Source organism: Chiloscyllium plagiosum, unplaced genomic scaffold (genome assembly GCF_037043375.1).
Source record: "Chiloscyllium plagiosum isolate Xiang-an unplaced genomic scaffold, Cpla_swu_hap1 HiC_scaffold_34, whole genome shotgun sequence".
Classification (NCBI taxonomy): domain Eukaryota; kingdom Metazoa; phylum Chordata; class Chondrichthyes; order Orectolobiformes; family Hemiscylliidae; genus Chiloscyllium; species Chiloscyllium plagiosum.
In genome coordinates, this window is record NW_028270172.1 from 35,407,939 (window position 1) to 35,428,538 (window position 20,600).

Below are 20,600 nucleotides of genomic sequence, written 5' to 3' on the forward strand. Positions count from 1 at the left end.
CGAGGTTACAAGGCAGGCAGCACGTGATACGGCGTGACGTAGAGAGACATGTTTACATCAACTGAAATTAAACTCGATTTTTAGAAAGCTCTAATCATAATACAAGGTGCTAATGTTGCTAAACTAACGGAACATGACAGGTTTAAAAATGTGTTTTCTGAAAATAGATTATTTTGGGGGCTGTGTGGGGTTGTGACGTCATTGCGGCCATCTTGCCTGGAGAGGTGGCGGTGGCGGAGCGGCACCGGGAGCAGCAGCAGGCTCGAGCTGACAGCAAGTAGCAGAGAGTGGGAGACAGAAAATAGAAACAGAAAGGGCTGTTGTATTAATAGATGAAGGAGTGGGCTGGGGCTCGATAGCTGGACGTCGAGAAGGGAGGGATTGGGAAATCTAGCCCGAGGCAGGCTGTCGTAGCCGAGGGCCAGGCCGCTTCTTTGTGCGGTTTTCTCAAACCAATAGCCCGCTTTTTAAGAGTATGGGTGACCGAGAGCGCAGAGAGCGCGATTCGCTCACACTGACGGGTTTGACCGGGTTTGTGGTCTCGTCTTGACATGGGCGGAGAGTGACATTGAACGTTGGTCTGCAATAGATATATATATATATAAATAAATTATATATATATGTTAAACATAAACAGCTTAGGAAAGGAGGGAAAAGAGAAAACCAAAACAAAAAAAGGCAACAGCAGAAGCTCAACATCTGAGTGCAGGGATCTGAAGGAACAAACATGATAAATGATTTAATTTTTTTTGTTTTGTTTTTCAGTGCAGGGAAATGTCAGGAAACGGGGTAAAGGTTTGCCACCATGGTGTCGATTGAATTCGTCTCTTTGATAAAAGTAGAAATGCCTTTTGCTTGGATTTTTGTTTGTTTGTGCCCAGGTGCCAATGAGCAGCGCCATGTAATTGATGTGCCAGTGCAATCTTCCTCTTTCCCTTTTATTGTCAGACCTTAAAACAACTAAAAATCTAGTCCAATATGTTTGAAGACAGCCATGTCAGAGGCTGTAGGTAGAGTTTTCAGGCAGATTTTAGTGTAAGAAGGCAAAATCTTGGCTAGTGTGTAAACATGGGATCTGGCTGCGTCATTTCTGTGTCATCATTGGGCACACACAAATTACAGTTAGGTGTTTAATTTGTTGGTTAGATTCATTGGCATCCATCATTGTAAACTAGTTTTAGTTCAACAGGTTAAAATCTAGCATAATTTGGATTGCTTTGTTTTGTAGGTTTTATTAATGTGAATTAAAAACACAGTCTAATCCCTGCACTCATGAAACCATGTATATATAGGGACTGTTATCATGATTGGACTCTGGCCTACGTTTATCCTAAGTTTTTGCACAACACAGTTTTAGACTTTCTGGTCTAGTAGTTGTGGTAGAATTTTTTTTTTCAGTTAGCACTACCAGACTTGTTTGTTCTGTTGCGCTGTTTTCTTTTGAGAGAAGTTGCCCCTGCTAGATTTTGTCAGTTTCTGCTAAGCTAGAAACAGGGTTGCCACTCATCCAAACAAAATGGGTGACCCAAACTCTCGGAAGAACCAGACTTTGAACCGACTGCGTGCTCAACTTAAAAAGAAGAATGAATCTCTGGCAGATCAGTTTGACTTCAAGATGTACATTGCCTTTGTATTCAAAGATAAGGTAGGAATTTTATCTGGTCTTAACGCACATGGCATCATCAAAGTTTAATGGTTTGTACCCACCAAACATCAAATTCTTTAACATTGGCATGAGAATAAGTATATTGAATTTTTATTTAAGTTCTACTATTAGACTGCATTTGCCCTGAAGTTTCAAATCTCTGAAAGCTACATCGTTAGTTTCAGGCAGACAGAGTCTCATTGACATTATTTGGAGCTGTGAATTCACACTGTTATATAACATCCAAGTTATGCACTACCTTGTTCCAAAATTAGTTTTTGATTAAATCTAATAACATTCGCATTTCAGCTTCGATCTAATCTTAATGCTTCACCCTTAGCACAAAGTGAGGAATAACCTTTAAATATTGTACTGAGAAAACTTGCTTAGTAGAATGGCTTCCATTTAAGTGACCTATTCCTGTTGTTTTTCCTATTGTCTCCCTTGTCCCTTCGTATGTTCACATGATTACTTTTGTTTTTATATTCATTTATAGAATGTGGGCTTTCCTGGCTGGCCAGCATTTATTTTCTGCCCCTAGTTGCCCTTAAAATGGTGAGCTGCGTTCTTGAACCGCTGCAGTCTGTGTGCTGTAGCTTGACCCACAATGCCCTTAGGGAGAGAATTCCAGAATTATGACCCAGTGATAGTGGACAAACCGCGATATATTTCCAAGTCATAATAGTGAGTGACTTGGAGGGAAGCATGCAGGTGGTCGTGTTCCCATGTATCTTTTGACCTTGACCTTGACCTTCTGGATGGAATTGGTCTTGGGTTTGGAAGTTGCAAATGGTACTGAACATTGTGCAATCATCAGCAAGCATCTCCTGTGCTGAACTTATGATGAAAGGAAGGTCATTGATGAAGCAGCTGAAGGTAGTTGGGCCTAGGACACTGCCCTGAGGAACGCCTGCAGAGATATGTCCTGGAGCTGATATGACTGACCCCTGATAACAACCACCTTCCTGTGTACCAGGTATGATTCCAACCAGCACAGAATTTGATACCCATTGATTCCTGTATTGCTAGGACTCCTTGATGCCACACTCAGTCAAATGCAGCCTTGATTGTCAACAACTGTCACTCTTACCTCACCTCTGGAATTCATCTCTTTTGTCCATGTTTGAACCAAGGTTGTAATAAGGAGCTGAGTGGCCCTGGTGGAACCCAACTGAGTATTGGTGAGCAGTGTGACTTGATAGTACACCTTCTATAACTTTATTGATGATTGAAAGGAGACTGGGGCAGTAATTAGCTCATTTGGATTTGTCATGCTTGTGTACAGGGCATAGTCTGGGCAATCTTCCACATTGTCAGATAGATGCCAACATTGTAACTGTACTGGAAGAGCTTGACTAGGAGAGTGGTAAGTTCTGGATCATTACTTTCTGGCAATATTGAAAACGCATCAGGGGCCATAGCCTTTGCAATATTCACTGCCACCAACTGTTTTTTTAATATCATGTGGAGTGAATTAAATTGACTGAAGACTGCTATCTGTGACGCTGGGGACCACTGGAGGAAGCTGAAATGGATTATCCACTCAGCACTTCTGGCTGAAGATTGTTGTAGATGTTTCAACCTTATCTTTTGCACCGATTTGTTGGGCTCTTCCATCATTGAAATTGGGGTTATTTGGGGAGCTCTCTCCTCCAGTGAATTATTTGATTGTCCACCACTATTCATGACTGGATGTGGCAGAAGTGCAGAGCTTAGATCTGATCGGTTGGATGTGGAATCTCTTAAGTGACAGAGAGAGTTATGTGTGCTGTTTGGCACACAAGTAGTCCTGTTTGGTAGCTTCATCAGGTTGACACCTCATTTTCAGGTATGCTTGGTGCTGCTCCTGGCATGCACTCCTATACTCTCCATTGAGTGGGAGTTGATCCCCTAGCTTGATGGAAATGGTTGAGTGAGGGATGTGCTAGGCACTAGGTTAACGACTGTGTTAGAGTACAATTCTGCTGTTGATGACCCACAGTGCCTTGTGGATGCCCAGTCTTAACTGGAGCGGCAAGGTGGCTCAGTGGTTAGCACTGCTGCCTCACAGCACCAGGGTCCCAGGTTCGATTCCAGCCTCAGGTGACTGCCTGTGTGGAGTTTGCAAATTCTCCCTGTGTCTGTGTGGGTTTCCTCCGGGTGCTCCGGTTTCCTCCCACAGTCCAAAGATGTGCAGGTCAGGTGAATTGGCCATGCTAAATTGCCCATAGTGCTAGGTGCATTAGTCAGAGAGAAATGGGTCTTGATGAGTTACTCTTTGGAGGGTCTGTGTGGACTTGTTGGGCCGAAGGACCTGTTTCCACGCTGTAGGGAATCTAATCTAATCATCTGTTTGAAATCTGTCCCTTTTCATGATGAGTATTTTCAGTGTGAGGGCAGGACTTCATCTCAATAAAAGTTGCACAATGTAGTCTCAAATTAGTGTCAATTTGGCAATTAGACAACCAAATTTGTAGATATCTACTTTGCATTTTTGAACACATGCTTTAATGTACTTGTCTTATTTGAGTGTTATTTCATACTGCGGAGACCACACTACGTACCTGTAATCACTCCGGACATCTCTCTCAGCTTTCATCACCATCTTGGGACATGAACATACCGTTTTGCCAGTCAGGCTTGTTTGCCTTTCAGTGAAATGACTTGCAAAACAGCCAAATATCATTAAAGTGAATTATGTCCATATACCCAGCGCTAACAAGAATCTGTCAAACTGATCTAAAATTAAAAATTGAAATACCTTGAATTGTCATTTTCTGAAGTTCCAAACTTTTCTTCCCTTTGTCTGCAGAAATAGTTCCTAATTTCACTTTTGAGGGGTCTGATGCAAATTTTTTGGGAATGTCCGTTATCATAGATTCTTCAAATTATATTGATTTTTGTCTCGTGTCTGCTTATATTAATGTTGGTCAAAGTCAAATCTTAATAGACTTAATTCCAAGACTTAATTTAATCCTTAGTATCCAGGTATCATTCTCATAAGCCTCCACTCTTAATTCCTCTAAGGGTGGTATATCCTTCCTAAAGGTATAGTGTCCAAAACTAAATACTTTAGTTGTAGAGATGTACAGCACAGAAACAGGCTGTTTGGTCCAACTTGTCCATACCAACCAGATATTCTAACCTAATCTAGTCCCATTTGCCAGCATTTGGCCCATATCCCTCTAAACCCTTCCTTTTCATAAACCCATTCAGATGCCTTTTAAATGCTGCAATTGTACCATCCTTCACTACTTCCTCTGGCAGCTCATTCTATACTAGCTCACCTCTCTGCATGAAAATGTTGCCCCTTGGGTCCCTTTCATATCTTTCCCCTCTTTACCCTAAACCTATGCCCACCCCAGGGAAAAGACCTTGTCTATTTATCGTATCCATGTCCCTCGCAATTTTATAAACCTCTAAAAGGTCACCCCTCAGCCTCCCAGGGAAAAAGCGCCAACCTATTCAGCCTCTCCCTATAGCTCAAACCCTCCAACCCTGGCAACATTCTTGTAAATCTTTTCTGAACCCTTTCAAGTTTCACAACATCCTTCCAATAGGAAGGAAACCTGAATTGCACGCAATGTTCCAAAAGTGGCCTACAATTGCAACACAACCTCCCAACTCAATGCTCTGACCAATAAAGGAAAGCATGCCAAATGCAGCCTTCACTATCTTATCTACCTGTGACTCTACTTTCAAGGAAACCTGAACCTGTACGCCAAGGTTTCTTTGTTGAGCGACACTCCCTAGGACCTGACCATTAAGTGTGTAAGTCATGTTAAAATTTGCTTTTCCAGAATGTAGCACCTCACATTTATCTAAATTAAACTCCATCTGCCACTCTTCAGCCCATAGGCCCATATCATCAAAATCCCATAGTACTGTCAGGTAACCTTCTTCGCTGTCCACTATACCTCCAATTTTGGTGTCATCTGCAAACTTACTAATTCTACTTCGTGTGTTCACATCCAAATCATTTATATAAATGACAAAAAGTAGTGGACCCAGCACCGATCATTGTGGTACTCCGCTTCTCCAGATCCGATTCTGTTGCAACTTTGTATAGCCATAGTCTAACATTTAATCCTCTATTCTATTTGATATAAAAGCCAGCAGTGGAACAGCCTTTCTGATTATTTTCTGTTTCATTTCATAACATTTAATCTTATCTACCTAAACACTCCAATGTCTGTGGACATGCACTGTTTCTAGCTTCTCACCAATTAGAAAGTAGTCTCTTTCCTTTTGTTTTTGATGTTCTCTGACACTCAACCCTACTTCATGGCTACTTCTCTCAAGTTCTCCAGTAGCCTTAAATAGTCAGAATTCTTGTCCGGCTTTAATATTGATGTGCAGAAATTTCTCTCACTTAATATTGGGAAGACTAAAGCAATTCTTTTTGCTCTGAGCCACTGACTTCATCCCTTCTTTTTCAGTTGCTTGTTTGCAACCTTGGTGATGTATTTATTACAAACCTGACTCTTGAACTTGTTCAAACAAAACTCTGCTGTCCATGTCCTAAAAGTTCCATTCCTTCAGCTTCTGTGTTTGCTTAATCCAAACCTATATGTAAACAATGTCTTACTCCTCCCTCTTATCTCCTATAGCCCCATAACTGTCAGATATCTGTACTCTTAATTCTGGATCCTTCTTCCTGGATTTTAATTAGTGCACTGTTGGCAACTGTGTCTTTAGCTGTTTAGACAGCTTTCTGAAGTCATTTTCCTTTTTAAGGTGCCTCTTAAAACCCGCTTTGACCAAGCTTTTGGCCACCTGCCCAAATATCTGCCCTTGTAATAACTTATCACAGGATCATTTGTATTCCTGTTGGAAGTGCCTCGAGTGCTTTAGGGCATTAAAAGTGCTTTTAAACATGTTTGTTTTTCTCGATCCAAAGTGGATTATTTCTTTTATTTCCCTTGAAATGTGTTTTCTATAATTTTATTAATTTAATTTATTAGTATCTTTAATTTTACATTAGTATATACAGAAACAGTGCATGTCCACAGACATTTGAGTGTCTAGATAGATACGATTTAATGTTATGTAAGCAAACTTAGGTATGTGGCCTTCGGTCCTGTCAATTAAGTCATTTATAAAAAATTGTTGAGGTACCATGAGTCAGTCCAGTCTTGACCAAGTACTACCCATTATTTCTTATTTTGTTGCCTGCTGCTCAACCAATCTCCTAACCAAATTAATCATTTGCTTCAATTTTACAATTTCAGCTTTAGCTAACAGTCTCTTCTATCAAATTCCATCTGCAAGTACATATAAATAACATCCATAGTGATTTCCCTGACTCTGGCTTCAGCATTTTTGCAAAAAAGTTTGAAGGTTTTTCAGACATAAACTCAAATAATACATTTTAAGGTCAAGTGCATGCATGTGAAGGGGTCTTGTGGCATGGTGGTATTGGTTCTACTTCTGGGACAGAAGGTTTAGGTTCAAATTCCATCTCTGGATGTGATGGCTATGAAGATAACATAACATGTCTAAACAGGTTGATGAAAATCAGAGAACCTTGCTGGCACAAGCTGAGTGGAATCGGAAGATAAATCTGTAATGTTTCATTCTGTGAATAAGTGTATACCGAGTAAAGACTGGCTATCAAAAATATACATGACTCATGACTTAAGAGTCCATGTTCATTCTCAGCTGAACATTTTCAAGGTGTTCGTTGACCTTAGGTTCCAATGCTTTCTCAACAAATGCTCGGTTAACCTTGTCTGTTTTTTTCTTCTCATCTTTCGTAATAGCTGAATGATAGGCACAATTTTCCAGTCTAAAGGAATGACTCTGAATATTGGAATTTTGGTAGAATATAGTTGGAATATCTGCAATGTTTTCCAACTCATTTTTTTTGAATCCTAGAATGGAAGATATCTGGCCTGGAGATTTGTTATTTATTAGTGCTGTTATTACTGCTGTTTTGTTTAACTTTGGTGTGTCTCTAATCCTACTTCAACATTAGTTACCCCAGGATATTTTTAGGTTCTATGTTCTGTCTTACCTCTTTATTTGCCATTGTTTTTAATGCTCCTTGAGCACTGATCTTTCCTTGTCTTTAACAGATTCACTTAGCTGTTTTGCAGTACTATTTTTCAAGCAATTGGTTGAACACACATAGTATGACTTTGTTGAAATGGTTTGCTTCCACCTGCTGGATTGTTACTAAGTGAAGATTGATGAGTCCACTGTTTGAATTTCTTCAGCCTATCTATTTACAATTTCAGGAATTCATTATAACCTGTTATTTTTCAGCAAGTTCAATGGAAGGGAACAATATGAAATGGAAGCTAATACTCTGGATTTAGGAAAGGCTGACATCAGTGGACTGAGACAGATTCCTGTAGTATCCTGAGCAAACCTGGTAAAAGCTAAAACAGCAGAATAATAGTTGGGTGGTGCATTTTGTGATTAACCAGTTTATACCTCCAGGCACAAGAGGTTTGCATGGCAAAGACATTGGCAAACAATAAAGGGAAGATAATTTTAAAAAGAAACTGGGTGAAAAAGCATGCATAAATAAAAAGGAAAAAAAAATAAATCCATCTTACAATTTTTTTTCTGACCAAAATCAATTTTGTGGCATTCTTTTTGAGTCGAGAGTGTGCTGCTGGAAAAGCATGGCAGGAATTCCTGATGAAGGGCTTATGCCCAAAACGTTGATTCTCCTGCTCCTCGGATGCTGCCTGACCTGCTGTGCATTTCTAGCACCACACTCTCGACTCTGATCTCCAGCATCTGTAGTCCTCACTTTCTCCTCGCGTTCTTTTTGAGTTCGGTATCTTATCAATGATTGATGTGGAGGTGCTGGTGTTGAACTGGAGTGGACAAAGTTAAAAAATCTCACAACAATGAGTTATAGTCCAACAGGTTTATTTGGAAGTACAAGCTTTCAGAGTATTGCTGCTTTGTCAGGTAGCTAGTGGGACAGGATCTTGGGACGCAAAGTTTATAGTAAAGGATCAAAGTTCTAGGATTTGCATATTAATGAATCGAAACCTGCAACCCCATTCTAAGGGATTAAAGACTTAACAGCAATCTAGTTTTGTTCAATGCATTGCATCAGTTGTATGACACTTGGATCTTTTGCTATAAATTCTGTGTCTTATGATCCTGCTCCCACTAGCTACCTGATGTCGGAGCAGTGCTCCAAAAGCTAATACTTCCAAATAAACCTGTTGGACTATAACCTGATGTTGTGATTTTTTAACTTTGTACCAAGGATTGTCATTGGTCACTTTTTAATGCAAATGATTTTTAATGTGCCTTTCTTGAAAGCTAATTTTAAAGTGCAATGCTATTCTATTTTGTTAAGGACCTAACTTTTTTATTTTCAATGGTGACTTCTGTCAATAGGTCACTAGAGTTTTGAAGAATTCTGTGGCTTCTTTGTCTTCTAGCCAAGTCAGTTAAATACTAGCACAACAGATGTGAGCTCAATCAAATTTTATTTTACAAGTATCACCAAGCTTCTACTCCATCTTTATATGGGTTTAATGGGGGTGTTTCACAAAATGCCAGTTAATAATTGGGCTTCAGGTATAGGAGGGCCATTTGTCAACTTGGGTTTTAAAAAAAGTTGGCGGAAGGACCAAAATCAGTTGTGGTAAATGGTTACTTTTCAGACTGGAGACTAGTAGGCAGTGGTATTCCTGAAGTGTTACATCAGATCATTTTTTTCTGACAAATATAGGTAAGTGACTTAGATATTGGAATGTAGCATAAAATTGCAAAACTTACTGATATCAAAGTTCGAGGAGTGGCAAACAATAAAGGTATCATTTTAATGCAACATTGGTTGGCCTGCAGAATGTGTTTTTAGAATTTAATGAAAGGAAGTGAGAGGGAGTTTGGCACATGACACTAATATAGACTTAGTGGCACAGATCTGAAGAGTATGCAGGGTTTAAAAAAGACCCAAGTGTGCATGTACATAAATCTTTGAATGTGTGATTCCAGGCTTTGATATTAGAAGCATTGAGTGCAATAGCAGAGAAGTTATGTTAAATCCTTAAAGCTCTAGTCAGGCCATGGCTGGAGAATTATTTCCAATTCTGGTCACTGTACTCTATCAAAGATGTTGAATCCTTATTGTGTGGAGAAGATTTTCACTCCTTGCTTATCAAGTATCCATTTGTCTGTGCCTGAGACAAATTTAGAGACTTTGCTTTCACTGTCTTTTGAGGAACAACATTTAAAAGGTTCAAATCCTCAAATATTTCTCAGCTGTCATAAATGGGTGACTCCACACTTTTAAATTATGACCTGTAGTTCTGTGCCATTAATGACTCAATATGGAACATTGTATGTAGGATATGATATTCTGGATTGTTTTTTGCCCTTTCTAAGGACTAATCAAATGTGAAAGTAGTCATTGCTAGGAGTTAAGTTGAAGGGATCTGGTCCAGGTGGATTGGAATCGGTTAAAGCAGTAAATGAATAATGGAAGGCTTTCAAAGACAGAATGTTTGGGTACAGACTGGTTATATTCTTGACTTGGTTCTCTGTCTCCCTTTTTAAAAAAACCAAAGGATGTGTGTTTTTTTTTTCTTAACTGCTTTCTCAACTTGTCTTGTCATATTCAAAGGTTTGTATGCAAGCATTTCTTACCCCTTAAGATCTGACTATTTTGGCTGATATCGTCTCCCTTGATTTTCCTGTCAGATGGAGTGGTTTTAAGCTTGGAGAATGAGCAATATAGCATTTGTGATTCAGCTAGACCTTGCAATCAATAGGTTGGCTAGTAACTCCCATATACTTTTGAGTTTGAGCCCATGTAACTAATTCGTATCCTACGTGAAGAATGCATGGAAAAAGAGGGTATAAAACATGGTGTGCAGTTGAAGCTTTACTGGTATCCATGTGATCCAGGATAGGAAATCATTGTGAGCCTAATTCCATGTGGAATTGTATGGAAAATTACAAAAGACAATGAGACGATGTTGGAGAGTGGAGATGAGAAAGTGGTCAGAAAGAGTTGGTCATTGTTCTGTCTCAGACCATGATGCAGGTTTTACTAGATTATGGGTAATTATACATTCTTATGGAAGCTGTAAACTCCAGTTCTTCAATTTTGTATTGGTTGATTTCAGTACCAATGCATTCAGTACCAATACCAATTTTCACCTACAGGGAGGAACTAGATTTAGGAAAGGTTACTAATTGTCTATATTCATAACCATATAAAATATTTATAATTTAGAATTCAGTGATATTATTAGTAAATGATTTGTGCTGTATTGACCTGCTGAGTTTCTCCAGTGCTTTGTTTATTTCCAGCATCTGCAGTATTTTATTTTTATTTTCATTTTTTCCTGTGAAAGAGATTCCTCATGGTATACGGTTTTCCCACTTTAAACATTTGAGCAGGGTAAGAGTATGGCAAGCACTATGTCAGAAGGTGTAGTGACACTTAACCATTGAATTCAGTAACACAAAATCTCATTTCAACTATGTGACTTTTTTTTTTGCCAAGAACTCTTATGTCAATTATGGTCAAAAGCTTAATTTTAGAACTTTTACAACGTTCCAAAAATATGCTATATTCTAATAATATACTGATTCATGTCATGATTAATTGCAATTAAGCTCTATCAGCTAGAAATGCTCTGTTCTGTGACTTGTCCATATTAATATTTCATAATTTAGTGAATTGACTCTTGAAGCAATGTGCTTAATGTTGACTGTTGCTATGGGGTTCTGTTTCAGAAGAGTGCAGAATTTAGAAGTGAAGAGATGGGACTTATACAGTCTACATTTGAGGTGTCAGATGGGCATGCATTTTTGAAGCTGAGAAATTGACAGTTTAACAGATAAATCAATAGATGGATAAAGGAGGGGAAACTAATGCTGTTGTAGTAGAGCAGGCACGTGAAAGCAGAAATTCTGTTTGAATACAAGATAAACATCTGGTAGCGTTGAATCATGCTTCCATGTTGCACTTGCTATTTAATTGTGTAATCTGCATCTCCTCTTTTCATCTTGTTAACATACGCATGCATACTATTTGACTGATTCTTCTGAATTAAATTGATTCCATGTGTTGTTGTTGGGTTCTTTTCATGCTGACTTTCGTTTTACCTCTAAACAAATCATTAGTCCTAGTTTTCTTTGAAAATTATTTGAGTGGAAATTATTCCTTTAAATTCATGATGGCATAAACTAAATTGTCAGTTGGTTTATTTTAAAGCTTTTGTCTTCAAGCTTGAAAATTAAACCTTGTAAACTAACCAGGATTAATATTATAATTTAGTTTTGTAAGCTTTCCCTTGCTTTCAAAGTCTTTGAGGCAAAAATGCCACAATGAATTTAAGTGAATGCCATAAATCTGAAGAAGAAACGTCCCAATGTGGGACAATGTACAACAAATCACTGTCCTTGAGCTCAATAAATAACTAGGCCTTTGTGAAATGAGGTTTTGTTCTTAATGTGTTCTTTTCATCCCTGGTGTGAGAAGGGCTAACTGCTGGATCATCGTTCAGTCTAAATATTACAGTTTCAGTCTAAGACGTTCTGCTTTGATACTTTTAAAAATAGAAATTTGAAAATTGTGTTGGTTCTTTGTGTTTTAAAGAGTTTGATTTATAGTATTTTTCTTAAAGAAGAAAAAGTCGGCACTATTTGAAGTGGCTGAAGTGGTACCAGTTATGACCAATAACTATGAAGAAAATATCCTCAAAGGCGTACGGGAGTCCAGCTACTCCCTGGACAGTTCCATAGAGCTGTTGCAGAAGGATGTAGTGCAGCTTCACGCACCTCGCTACCAGTCCATGCGCAGAGTGAGTAAATGATGCTTTTTATTTAACTAGAATATTTTTAAGAGTTCTGACTTGTTTTAGACCAGAACATAGTCTCACATCTGGTAATGCAAAAAAAAACTTGAAATCAAAAATTGAAATGAAAAATACTAGAATGACATAGTAGCTCTTTACTTTGAGGCTCATGCTTTATTAAACCATCTTTTGTCAACAGAAGACAAACTATTAATGTTCTTGCACATGTATGACCACTGGTTCTAATGCAGACTTTATCCTTATTCTGTTGTTTCTGTATTGCATCAAAGCAGTATCTAGTATCCAGCTTGATGTTGACCTGAAATTTGGAGATGGAATTTGTCTGTCAAAGTGGGGTTTGGCCACTGCAAACTCTGACCCAGAGTGGGGAATGCTACCATTTAAGGCAAATATTTTGCTGTTGTTCAATATTCTTGTACAACTGTGGTTGCTGAAATTGATATTCAATTGTGTTGGGTAAAGCCAAGTACTTTTATTCTGTAGCAGGATTGACTTATTTATACATTTGCGTCCTTCTGTTACCAATTTATCAAACACATAGGTGATGCCAGTAAAACAAAACTAAGAAAATTAGTAGTTCTTTATTAATTCAAAATTAAATTAGTAGTTCAGGAAATCTGAAAAGATTAGGACTAAAAGTTTCAATATTTGATGCTGCTGATCTTGCAATCTAATTAATCAAATGTGTAAAAACATCTACCTTAAATGAGTCTTGTAGATTTTTGTATTGATGCGATGCAGTAATCACAACTTCTAGTAAATCGTTTCATGTTTAAGTTGGTTGATAATTATAGTCGATTATCTTTGTGAATTGTTCAAGTCACTTCACATAGATGCAATCTCAGCATTATAAATTGGCTTTTTAAACCATTCAACAGCCTTATTTCATTTGGAGAGACAGGAATCCCTGAAACTTTTATTCCTAGTGACAAAGATATTGACTAACCATAAAATGTAATCTGGAGAATAATTGAGAACATGTTCATCTGTGGGGAGCAATTTAATTTGGGGAATAACTTTGATACTCATGTTAAATTTTTAACTCACAAAAGAACATTTGGATTGTTGTTATACGTGTAGGCTGTCACTGAAAATAAAAGATGCTTCCAACCTTTTGGATTATAAAGAGTACTGTGATAGGCACTTGAAACTTGTGTTGGAATACATAATGCCTTTGACCTTCAGATTATATTGTAGTTTTGAGCTACACCCAAATTATTGAACGTGATCAGGAAATATGGCTCAGATTGGGGTTACTGAAATTGTAGTGATTGTTTCTGTTAAAAACATTATTTAATGCTTATGTGGGAATTTCCCTCCTCTGTTAGGATGTAATTGGCTGTACACAGGAGATGGACTTTATCCTTTGGCCACGGAATGATATAGAAAAGATGGTCTGTCTCCTGTTCTCCAAGTGGAAAGGTACAGATGGTGAGCCTTTCAGGCCTGTTCAGGTACTAGTTCACTGCACATTGTTACAGTTATGTAGAACTCATTTTGTCTTATGTCGTTTTCCCTCTGGGAAAAATTGATCTTGTCTGTAAATTTCCTGAGCATATTGGCAATTGCTAGCTTTTTTCAGTTGGTTCAATGATTTTTGTACAGATGTTGTAAATTATTTACTTGTGTCTGACTACATGGGATTTATTTCAAACATCACTCATGTCACTTGCATTTTGATGAAATGGATGTCTGTTGTACCTGCAATGTTATTTTGACTGGTACTGTTGCTTTTTTTCCCTCACTTTTCATATTGTCTCTTCTGACAGCATCAACATTTTTCTGGATACAATTTTATAGATGCTAAGTACCACAATCCCTTATTGGATACTTTTTGAATCACACATTTTATCTTTCAGTGCCATTTATTGTAAAATATTTGCTGTTCATGCAGGCCAAGTTTGAGTTTCATCATGGCGATTATGAGAAACAGTTTCTGCACTTACTTAGCCGGAAGGATAAGGCAGGACTCATCATAAACAACCCATGCCAGTCCATCTTTCTGTTCATTGATCGGCAGCACTTGCAGGTGATTATAACGTTGATTTCTTGGTGCTTTCTTTTTCGAAAGTTTTTCAACTTAAACTATTGCTTAACTAAGGGCATGTGAAAATAGTGATATATGGTTCATTTTTAATTAAGTAGTCTCATGGTTGGGTTGTTTTGATTATTATTGTAAATTATGTTTTGTGAATTAAAGTCACTTCAAACAGGTACAAGGTTTGCATTATAAATTGGCCTTTAAACCATCCATCAAATTTTATTTGATTTGGAGAGTCAGGATTACCTAGACACCACAAGGAATTCCTGAAACTTTGAACTTGCTTCGTAGCAGCATTTTGGTGGAATTGTCCAAATCCTAGCAACCGTTCTGTGTAACAGGTCCTCTCTTACCAGCCCATTTAGTTACTCATAGATTTTCTTAGTAGAATTTCTGAGGCAGTTCAGATTTGTGTGAAATTGTTGACTTGTTTTATGAGATTGTTTCTTTTGCAGATTTGTTTGCTGTAAAAAAGCCGTTTGTCTAATTTGACTTAGCAAAATGCCTTTTTTTAAAATACATTCAGATTGGATAATTTCAGTATTTTTAAAAGTTAACTTGGAGATTACCTACTAATTTTGGTTAAAGTTCCACCTAATAACAGACCTTCAGAATTGAAATGCTGCATTTGACTCTGGATGGTGAGGGGTATGAAGAGAATGAGAGAGAGAGAGATTAGGTGAGATGAGATTAGGTATAGTGTACTTTGTATGTTCACCATCTCTTGGGGCATACTGACTGACTATAAGATTTTAAGTGTGAATGGAAACTTGGATGAGCTATCGAAGATTGAATTCAGTCTCTTTAACACAAGCAGTATGGTCTCAGAAGGGACAGAGAAATCTTGCAGAGATGGGGGAGTGAAAGAGAAAGAGACAACTTGGAAGGAATTTTGTAACTATAATAAATGACTCGGGAATTCAATGGACTGGATGGAATTCATTTTTATCGTTTCTCACTATTCAAGCAAATGCTGTCATAAACGTGGTACTGTTGTATTAATTAAATAAGATGAAGCAATTTCTTTAATGAGAAGGAAGCATTCTAATTTGGATTTGTAGCCCATGTGCATTTTCTTCCTCCTGCAGGGAGACTTTGGACTTTGTGCCTTATACTATTTGCATATTGGTCTGAGCTAATCGAAATGGCGATTAGAAAGCTATCATCCTAGCTGTATGTAGAATCAAGAATTTATTTCTAAATGTTTTAAATGTAGGAATTTTTATCCATCCCTGCCAAAAATATTTTTTCCATCTCGAATTTAGTTTAATTTCTCTTCCCTGGTGTAGTAAAGCGCTGCATTATTGAATACTATATGGATGTAATAATGCATTCTTCATGTTCTGAAATCCTGTTGGTACTACCCCAAGACAGTAAATCAAGCTATTTTCCACATCAATGTGCAGTCTTCTGGTTGGTCCCAAAGCTGATAAATACAAAAATTCAATAAAATAAAGAACTGATGCTAAAGATCTTAAACGAAAACAAACATTGCTGATAAAACTCAACAGGTCTGACAGCATCTGTAAAGAGCAAGCAGAAATAAAATTGAGTTCAGTGACCCTTCAAAGGTAATGGCTAGGAAAAGGTGACATTTATGCAGATGACCAGGAGGGGTGAGGGGAATGAGTGGACAAGTCAAGGTAGAGTCTGGAAAGAGAAAGTTGGGCAGACGAAAGGATGGTTGATAGTAAGCAGGGAAAGGAGAAAAGCTGATTCTGGGGACCATGAGTCGGTGAAAATGAGTTTGCTCTGCTGACAGCAGCCCACATGACACAGCTTGGGGTGAGTGGATAGAGGACACAGAAGGAGATGTTCAAGCTTTAAAATTATTGAACTCCATATTGGGTTCTGAAGCCTGCAAGACCCTCAAGTGGAAAGTTAGATGCTGTTGTTTCAGCTTGTGCTGAGCCTTGCTGGTGCACTGCAGCAGGCCTGAGAGACACAAGTTGGCCAGGAAAAATGGTAATGTGTTGAAGTGGTGGACAGAAGTTTTACAGACAGAATGTCAGTGTTCTGCAAAGTCTGAATTTCATCTCCCCGATGTAGGGGAGACCACATTATGAGTAGTGAATCTAGTAGATTAGATTTGAGTAAAGGCCAAGTACATTGCTGTGTCACATGGAAGGTGAATCTGGAGTCTTGGATAGTGAGGAGGGAGGAAGTAAATGGGCAAGAGTTGCACCTATTGTGATTGCATGGGAAGGTATTATTGGGGGGAGGGGTTGGCAGTGAAAGAGGAGTAGACCAGAGGATACTGTCCCTTTTTAAAAAAAAAAGCTGATGGGGAGGGGAATGTGTCTGGTGATGGTGTCCTGCAGGAGATGAAAGAAATGGCAGCTTCTGATCCTTTGGATGTGGATCTGATGGGGTGGAAAGTGAGGATCAGAGGATCCTTTTGGTATTGTGGAAAGGAAGAGAAGGCCTGAGGGCAGAAGCCAGACACCATGAAGGACCCTGTCAACTACGAAATAGGGAAACCCTTGATTTAGAAAAAAAATGAACATTTAAGTCCCCTGAGCAGAGGGTACATCTTCTTAACAGATGTGGCAGAGAAACTGGGAAAATGGGATGGAGTTCTTTTAGGAAACAGGGTGTGAAGATGTATAGTCCAGGTAAGTACAAAAGTCCGTCGTGTTTGAAGTGGCAAGCCTACTCACTGAAATAGAGATGTCAAGGAAGGGAGAAGTCATAAATGGATCAGGTGAAGATGAGAGGGTGGAAGTTGAAAGCGAAATAGATCAATGTTTCCAATTCTGAATTAAAGGGATGCAGAACCGACTATGTCATTGATGTACTGGAGAAGCGTGTGGGGAGGACTCTGAGTAGGCTTGGAACAAGGTATATTCCATGTATCTCACAAAGAAACAAACCTAACTGAAGTCCATATGTGTACCCAAGCCACACTTTTGATCTGAAGAAAGTGAGTGAATTATATGAGAAGTTGCTCAAAAAGTGAATGAGGCAATTTAAATCTGTGGTTGGTCTCTAAGTTCAAAGTAACTTGAACTTACCAAATTCGGCTTTAAAGAATAAAAATACTCATCGCAATATGTTGAAGGTGCCTGGAACACATTTAGATAGATCTAGTGACCCTTGAACTTTGAGTACTTACAGACAATGTGGGCATTCAAAGAAAATCAGTGCAGTTCTTCCAAACTCTGCACACTGACTTTTGAAATAGGTGTGTGTCAGTGATCTAGCTTTGATTTACACTTAAGGCAGCTGTATATTAAATTTGAAGTCACTTATTTTGTAACTGAACAGTCATGGTTTTTTTTTGTTTTTGTTTCTCAGACTCCAAAAACTAAGGCCATAATTTTCAAGTTGTGCAGTGTCTGTCTTTACCTGCCACAGGATCAGCTTACTCGTTGGGGAGTTGGAACCATTGAGGACCACCTCCGTCCCTACATGCCAGATTAGGGGCAGGAGCCAGCAAAATAGGGAAGATCATAAGAGCCAACAACAGTGAACTCACATTTCATCTTTGTTTCTGAGTTTAAAATGCTCCACTCATGAAAAGAACAGTCTGTTACAAAGCATACTCATCTTGAAATTTTTTTTTCCATTATATGTATCTCAGAACTTTATTTCTTTAATGTATTGCCTGCACATTCACTGTAATAGGCTGCTTTGCAGTTAATCTGCATTGTGTCAACTCCACGTGGAAAACAAAAAGGTGAAATTTGAAGAGTGTAATACATTGATGCATACATACCAGGAATGTACATATTAGTCTTCTCGCTTGTGCTGGTTATGTACCCTGACAATTACTTTGGATATTAAGACGTAATGTTGGGGTGGGAAGTGCATTTGACAAGGATTTCAGCAATTAAAAGATACAACTTGTATGTTGTAAAGATGAAGGGCGTTAAAGCTGAATAGCACTATCTTTATGGTCCTGATAGATACATTTATATTGGGCATATACTGATCATAATTTAATGACAAGCAACTGAAGGGGTTGGGGGGGGAAGGAAATCTTAAAATACTCTTAAAAAATTCTTGTGTAATGTATGCCCCTGTACTTTGTGTGGGCTACATTTGCTGATGTGTTCTTTTTGGATCTCTTTCCCTGAGTTGCTATATAAACGTACAAAGGAGTTTTCCTTCTATTCTTTGGAGATTTTAGCAGGTTAACAATGGCCAAACTGCAGATAACAGAACTGGAGTCTCAAGTAGCAAAACAGCTACAAAATCGTCACTAAAGTTCATTGTTACTGGATTTTTTTTAAAAAAGAGCCTTCCTGTGGCTGAGCAGCTTATTTATCTAAAAAGCAAGTTTGGAACTATTATGAAGGTAGAATGATGGTGCAAATATGCTGGTTGCTGATAACGCAACTGTGTAAAAATTAGAATAACTAATGGAGAAATTACCAGTACTTGCATTCAAGAAAATGCAACTAAAATTGCTTCTTTTAAAAAAAATCTTCTGCAGTCTTTCAATTTGGTTAAGGGGATTGTTTATAAGACTTGATTTTGAGCTTGTGCAATTAACATGAAGCAGGCTGCCGAGATGAATTGATGAGGAAATAGCTTTTCTGTGGAGCTGTGAGAAGTCTGAGCTTTCTGGGGTTATTTATGCATGCCTGCCACTTCAGATAAGAACAGCGCTAACCAGTAGCAAATTTGTACTCACCTGTTGAATTGGAAAAATGAAAATAAATCTTTAATCCTTATTCAGAATTGTCTGATGTGTATCTTGAAAGTTGGTTTGACTAGCCTTTGAAATACTATAACTGTTTGGAGATTTACACCATTTTACTGTTTTACAGTTTCTGGTTGGTTCAAAGGATATTATTTTCGTATTGTACTAACACCAAGAAGTTGTTAGCAATAAACATCCATTCAAGAAAATGTAGTTTAAATATTAAGTCAGAGGCAGCAATTGGAAGTCTTTGTTATTATCAGGGTCATCTACAGTTTCCCTGTTTGCCTTTAACAATAATATGAATAAAATTCATGAGCTGGTTCTTAATTTTGACAGTTGCAAGTCTCGTGGAGAACTATCTATCAATATACACAAGTACAAAAGCAAAATACTGTGGATGCTGGAAATAAAATTTAATTGCTGGAAAAACTGGTCAGGTGGCATCTGTTAAGAAAGAGTTAAAACATTTCAGGTTGATCACTTTTCATCAGAACAGATATGCAAGAGATAGTAAGCATGGGACAATGGACTGGAAGAAGAAAAGGAATCCAAGATTAACTACCAAAAGATATCATACCACAAAATAACGTGTTATGTGATGGTGAATTTAACGTAAGAAACAAGAACATGATGACGAGATATTTTGAAGATAATTCTGATTGGATAGAGTCAACATCAATTTATGAAAAGGAAATTGATAATACTGAGTTTTTGAGGATTTTACTAGCAGAGTCATTAGAGGGAACTAATGGATGTGGTATATCATAAGACTTTCTATCAAGGATAATAAATAAAATTACAGCACAGGGCATATATACTAGTATGGAATGATGACTGGTAAACTGGGCACAAGCAAAAACTAGGAATAAATAGGGGTGACCTATAGAGAAGCTTATAAAATCATGAGGGACTTATGGTGAGTAGCCAAGGTTTTTTAGCCCTGGGGTAGGGGAGTTCAAAACTAAAGGACATTGGTTTAGGGTGACAAGGGAAAGGTTTAAAAGGGACCTAAGGGGCAATATTTTCATGCAGAGGATGGTACCTGTATGGAATGAGCTGCTAGAGGAAGTGGTGGAGGCTGGGATAATACAACATTTAAAAACCATCTGAATGAGTGTGTGAATAAGAGTGGGCCAAATGCTGGCAAATGGGACTAGATTTATTTAGATATATGGTCAGCATGGATGAGTTAGACCGAAGGATCTGTTCCATGCTGTGTATCTCTAACAGACAAGAAGGAAAGGTTTGGAATTGTACTGATGAAGGACAATATCAGTATGTTAGAGGGGGATGATCTCTTGGGAACAATGTGTGGAATTTGGGTGGAGCTAAGAATAGGCAAGGGATAGCAGATATTGATTGGAGATATTTATAGGCCATTAAATAGTAGTGGCTAATTGGTCATGATATTAAGGAGATATGCGTGTAGCATGGGCAACACTTATCCTGCTTACAGACTGAATAAACCAATTGACTGTG

The 20,600-nt window shown here is 38.1% G+C and overlaps 1 protein-coding gene across 2 annotated transcripts; it reads left to right on the forward strand.

Annotated features, from left to right (window-relative positions):
* The first annotated feature begins 236 nt into the window (after window positions 1-236).
* Window positions 237-19,149, forward strand: cunh6orf62 (chromosome unknown C6orf62 homolog). Of its 2 annotated transcripts, XM_043719183.2 has the most exons (5): window positions 243-1,645; window positions 12,238-12,414; window positions 13,758-13,883; window positions 14,324-14,458; window positions 17,768-19,149. In XM_043719183.2, the coding sequence occupies exons 1-5, from the start codon at window positions 1,517-1,519 to the stop codon at window positions 17,891-17,893; spliced, it is 693 nt and encodes a 230-aa protein (XP_043575118.1). In that variant the 5' UTR covers window positions 243-1,516; the 3' UTR covers window positions 17,894-19,149. The 2 variants fall into 2 exon arrangements, with proteins under 2 accessions (XP_043575119.1, XP_043575118.1); XM_043719184.2 differs by lacking the exon at window positions 13,758-13,883 and having other exon boundaries at window positions 237-1,645.
* The last annotated feature ends 1,451 nt before the right edge of the window (window positions 19,150-20,600 follow it).

What these genes read in the sequence shown, in the direction of transcription:
- cunh6orf62 (XM_043719183.2), top strand. Translation starts at nt 1,517, where the DNA reads ATGGGTGACCCAAACTCTCGGAAGAACCAGACTTTGAACCGACTGCGT. An exon ending in AGCCTTTCAGGCCTGTTCAG is followed by an intron (nt 13,884 to 14,323) that starts GTACTAGTTCAC and finishes CTGTTCATGCAG; the next exon opens with GCCAAGTTTGAGTTTCATCA. An exon ending in TTGATCGGCAGCACTTGCAG is followed by an intron (nt 14,459 to 17,767) that starts GTGATTATAACG and finishes TTTGTTTCTCAG; the next exon opens with ACTCCAAAAACTAAGGCCAT.